Source organism: Mastigoproctus giganteus, chromosome 11 (assembly GCF_048544385.1).
Source record: "Mastigoproctus giganteus isolate SK-2022 chromosome 11, ASM4854438v1, whole genome shotgun sequence".
NCBI lineage: Eukaryota > Metazoa > Arthropoda > Arachnida > Uropygi > Thelyphonidae > Mastigoproctus > Mastigoproctus giganteus.
The window spans coordinates 134,915,638-134,921,305 of record NC_143585.1 but is presented as its reverse complement, the minus strand read 5'-3'; the positions used below and the strand labels follow the sequence as shown (position 1 = coordinate 134,921,305).

The window sequence follows — 5,668 nt, the reverse complement described above, 5'->3', positions numbered from 1 at the left end:
AACGGGCCGCCGAAAAATCTTTATGCCAGGGCGCAAAAATAACTTGGTTCGGCACTGCCTCAGAGAGAGATAGAGAGAAAGAGAGAGAGGGGCGAATCACCAAGAAAGAGAAAAATGATGATATCCAGCTCAGGACCCTGGGTGTGCCAAGACTATACCCAAAAGATGTGAGCCCCTGGGGCAAGCATTGTAAGGGTAAAACTGCAAATACTAAAATTCTAGAAACGGGAAATACGTCTTTCCTTAAGAAAGAATGAGAAGAATCTAAGTCACGTGTTTCCCTTGCATAGGCTGTGCTTACAAACTTGCGAGATTAGTATTTCGAATTTGTGTACTTATTTTAAGGTTATTTATATTATGGTTTTTGTAATTACAGTACATGGATTTATTTGAACTTAAAAATTATGAGGGCGCTGCAATATAATTATGAACGAAGGTGGTTTTGAGAGTGTTAATCTCAATCCAAAATTGCTCCCGCGTAGTATATTACGTTTCGAATGCTAGCTTACTGGTTTTGATTTCTTCTTTGGATGTGGTTTTTTGTTTGTGGTGAAATAGTATATGCATAAAAAGTTGTTGTTTTATTGGAGGTGTTTAAACTTGCGTAGTTATGAGTAAGTTATTTAAGGAACGCGTACCCTTTGTTTGAATTACAAGCTCGTGTATTAAGCCTAGGTTGAGGTACGAGCTGAAAGATGCATAAAATTGATATATTCCCTTAAAATGAAGTGGCTGTATCTTGAAATTTAATACCTTGTTTGGAAAGAGTAAGTATGTATTCTAATATTCTTCTATTCTTCAAGAACCTTCAGATAACTGACGAGCGGAACATTTCTCAATCTCTATGCTATACGTAATTACTTAGAATGCCGTACTGAAAAATCATCGCCATGACGGATTATTTTGGTTTTGATTCTAACTTGCCATCCTTGGGATCTGCAAAATTCGATGGTGAACTGTTAACAGCAGATGTAGAGGAAGAATACGATGCCTTAAATGACGAGACTTTTGGAGATGGAGCTTTAGAAGAATGTGACTGGGAGGAAGATCATGAAAAATTAGCACAGCTTATAAATAAGGAAAGGGTCACATCCCACGACCTTCCTCGAACTTCGAGTTCCCTGTATTTAAATGATCCATGTTGTGCTGGTGATACCCAAAATGAAATTTTAGAGAAAAGCATATCACATTTACAGTTGGAGGATGATTTAGAAGACGATGCAATTATTGCTCTTCATAACTCACATTCAGTGAATTCTCTGTTTACGTCATCACCCCCACCGCCTCTAGTAGATACGGAACTAAATGGCTCTCCAAAAACCAGCTCAATTTGGAGCCCTTCTCACTCTTTACAAATGAAAGATAATGTCAGTGCATTGATGCATTCTCTCCACTCTAGATCAGAGTCACCATTTGCACATGGAGCACCATTTTGCAGCAGCTTCTCTGCACCTTCACCAAGTTACTTATCTAGTCCACATTCTCATATGTGTGAATTTTCAACTAATGTTAGACATACTGGAGGATCGCAAGTTATGCCAAATAGTGAATTTGCTTCTCCTCGCATCTTGCACCTTGAAGAAATTGAGAGAGAATTAAGGTCTCCTAAAGTGTTTCACGTGGAAGATGTTGAAAGAGATTTATTAAGTAGTAGTGGAAAATTAATTTCTGTAAATGACATAGTAAGAAAAAGCCCACTTATTCATACAGGGCCTACTAGGGATGAATGGAATTATATGCCTTCCAAAGTAAATCATGATCATCTGCAAGATAAAACTCTTAAAGGAGGTTGGTTGCCCTGTTCTCCACCAATACCAATAAACAGAGGTATCAAAACACTTGATGATTTAGAAAAAGAAATTCCTAGACCTCGGGTGCAAACATTAGATGAAGTAGAATCAATAATTCATGGTACAGATATAAGATTTGCACCTCCTACCATACCTTCAGCTTTCAAGTATCCTCCGCAGCATTTGAAGTCGCCCTTAAGGCCAACACTCTTACCCCCAGTTTATCATGGTAGAGGACCTCATCATGTAAGGATTTCACCCCCTGTTAGAGGACAGATACTTTCTCCACGTTTGCCACCTCATCCAATTTTAAATCCAAGACCTATAGTTGGCTCATTTCCAATGTCCCCTGGTGTGATAAACAATATAACAAGAACCATTTTCCCATTTCAACCCCATCATCCAAGATTTGTTCCTCATGGTATTAAACAGCAACAAAATCTGTGGAATACTTATAACCGATATTATAACAAAAAATATGAACTAGATTATAGAAGGACCCCAGGAGATGAATATGCTGGGCTGATGTCACATAAAGAGAAATGTTGGTTGATTAAAATTCAGTTAATGCAACTTCAGACTGATAATCCATACATAGATGATTATTATTTTACAACTTATAATACTAGAAAATTGGCTCTAGAGAAAGCAAAAAGTTCTGCCAATACTGAATGCCCAAAGTTGGTTCTTCCAGAGAGATCAAAACACGAGCCTAAAACTTACACACCTGTACAGTTCGCTGGTTCCTTGGGAAAGTTACAAGTGGTTAGTGTTAACTATCCAAGAAAAGTTTTGGATATTTCTGTTAGTAGGCAGTTAGAAGATGAAGAAGGAAGACTTGTCACAAATCAAAGTCTACTGAAGTATAGGCGTCTTTTAACAGACATTGAGAAAATGTATTCTATTTTACTTGAAATTGACGATGAAGAAAAGAGAATACTTGCTTTACCAGAAGATGCACAAGAGCCACATAAGGCTAAAGAGAGGCAGTTAATAGAAAAATTGTTTTCAGGGTTGACCTCAAATGCTAATAGTGATGATAGATTACTTCAGATTATGTCAGTAAGAAAAGGCCGTACTCTTACCATGAGAGCTCTGCTAGTGTTTAGTTGGACTCAACAAGTTAATCTTTTAAAAATAATGTTCCAGAATTTTGGTAGTATACTCAGGAAAGATCAAAATGATCAAGTCCTTAAACAGTATGCTAGTACAATTACAGATATCATATTGAAAGCTTCATTTGATGAACTGGTATACTTAAGTGAACCCTTGGAAAATCAGTCTCGTGATGTAACCAGAAAAGATAAAAGCTTGTATTTTGCCTCACTGAAAACCCAGTTTGGCTCCGTGGTTCTGTGTTGTGTGATTCAACGAGGGGAACAATTATGTTCCACAGAAATGCACTTGAATTCAGAATTACAGTCCAAGTGGGCTCAAATAATTTTACATATATGTGATTTTCTTTGTTCCTTACCTAGTGAAACTATTAATGTACCGGAAGGGATGCTAATAGATGTGCTGAAACACTTCCAACGCTTTCTTATAGAACCTGAGAAATATGAAGTTCTGAAAGATAGATTGCAGCTGCTGACACAGCAAGATAGTGGAGGTGGAGGTGATGCTATTAACAAAAGTTATTAACAACAGTCAGCAGATTCTACCAACTGAATTTTAGAAAATATATTTTCAGCACATTTGTAATTAGGACGAAATGCAGAGTTTTCAATTTTTTTTAATTTAAAAAAAGAAGTGAAGTACACTAAATTAGATGTGTGAAGTCTGGTAGTTAAATTGGTTGATAATAATAATGCCTTTAGCATATTGGTGTGCTGCTAGGTATAAAGAAGGCTTTGTGATACTTTTGATAAAGCAGGTTATGTTAAAAAATTGAGTTCTAAAACATGTATATTTGTAAAGATTAATTATGGATATGCTGTTTATTGTGGTCTCAGAAATATGACTGTGGAGCTGGTTAGTCATGGTTTTGAAATGCTGTGTAATATCTACCCATGATATGTTGTGATAGTTAAATGTATGATAAATATAGGGCAAGGGCATTTTATACAGTTCCTTGTAAAAAAAAAAAAAACAAAAACAAAAAAACATTAGTAATTGCAGTTAATACAATCAAAGAATGAACTTTGTGCCACTTTCTGCTACTTAAGCATTTTTAAAAAAACCAATACTTGAAAATATTGTGGATATCACTAGCATTTCATTTCTGAATGAGTTGCTCTTGTTTAGAAAGCTGTGCTTTCAGTTTTCTTATTCTTACCTAGTGTTTCCCCATAAATTTTGGTACAGAATTTGTGAACAATGCCTTATTTTGAATGTCTAAAAGTTTTGCAATATGCTGTTGACCTCATATTTAAATATATGATAGCTGTTAGCCTGTTTTAATTGACAGTTCTAATTTAATTTTGTTGAAGTATACTTGTATAAATATGTAGACCTGCTAGCTGTTGCTAATTGATATAATGTCGGTCTTTTTTTTTATTTTTTAGACTTCACTATTTAACACATGTATAAATAATATTTAATTCTTACTGTATGCAAGGGTAACAAGATTCAGCTCATATATGCAATGGTCCTTTTCTATTTTTCTCTATTTTTGTAGTAATAAGAATACTCAGTGGTAGGTAAACAAATATTGGTAATAACCATATCAAATTGAAATAATGTGAACCATTTTTTTTTTTTCATTATAAAAAAATATATATAAATAGTAATCAGTTTGTGCTTATTTGTGCATTATTAATGCCTTATTAATTAGTAATGAATTATTGCCTATTAAAATTATAATTTTTAGTATATTTTTTAAGAAATATTTAATATATTGTTAATACAGGGAAGGAGAAATATTAAAGTGTATTTAAAAAAAGCAGCAGTAAAAACCTGCTGGTATTTGTATCTGTTATATTTATCTAGTTTGTTAGCATGACACTGCAGAAATGATACGAATATGCTGTGTGGTGCGTAAACATAGCACACTAAAAGAACTGTTACCTGTTTTTTATTAAATTCAGCTTAAATTTTTTCACTATAAGTGAATGAATTTTTTAAAATTCTGTTTATTAAAACTCTGCTGAAGCACAGCATTTGCTAAAAAAAAATGAAAACAGAAAAAAAAAATCATTCATTTACTTGTCACTGTGAAAATTTCATTCATTTATTCTTGTTTATAAAACTTAAAAATAGAAACATAGTTTATATACAGTCTTTTCCGGTATATTGTGTAATGATTCTCAATGAGTGAAAATAAATTTTTTTTTTTTGTTGTAAACAGTGTATCTGTTTTTTTTTTCCTTTTTAACATACAGATTAATAAAATGTCCCTTAAAGTATTTTTAACTGTAAAATACCTAGAGCACTGCATGATAAATAAATGTATAGTAGCATTATTTTTTACTGCTTTACTTGTGTGTGTGTGTGTGTGTGTACGTGTGCACAACTAGCACTGCAGTTATAATTACTGTTCCCCTGCTCTCAAAGGGAGGAGCTATTTTGGATTTTTACATGACTGAGTTAGCCTGGCTTAGTGAGGGTTGCATAGTATTTTATTATTAACGCTGGCTTTCAACCTGTAAAAGAGGCAGACTGATTGCAGAATACATGCAGTTTATAGATACTGAAGAAGTTTCAACAATGGATTGTTCCAGAAAAAGTCTGGATATTTTTATGGTCCTTGAGGTTGTCACAGACATGCTAGACAAGCTGTAATTGCTACTTTGGAGTGTAAAACGGTAATGGAACTGATATTCAGGTGGCATTCAAGTTAAGTGGACCCAATTTCAGTGAAGTCTGGACTGTCTTTAACAACCAAATTCTCTGCTGGCATCTTCACAGTGGTGGGACTGTTAGCAATCCTGGATATAACC

The 5,668-nt window shown here is 34.2% G+C and overlaps 1 protein-coding gene across 1 annotated transcript; it reads left to right on the top strand.

The window, feature by feature from the left end:
• The first annotated feature begins 518 nt into the window (after positions 1–518).
• On the top strand, positions 519–4,170 carry Patr-1 (Protein associated with topo II related - 1). The gene has a single exon (XM_090384349.1). It carries the CDS (start codon positions 891–893, stop codon positions 3,429–3,431), a length of 2,541 nt encoding a protein of 846 aa, XP_090240475.1. The 5' UTR covers positions 519–890; the 3' UTR covers positions 3,432–4,170.
• Positions 4,171–5,668: the final 1,498 nt, after the last annotated feature.

Coding starts and splice junctions, on each gene's coding strand:
- Patr-1 (XM_090384349.1), top strand. CDS start 891: ATGACGGATTATTTTGGTTTTGATTCTAACTTGCCATCCTTGGGATCT.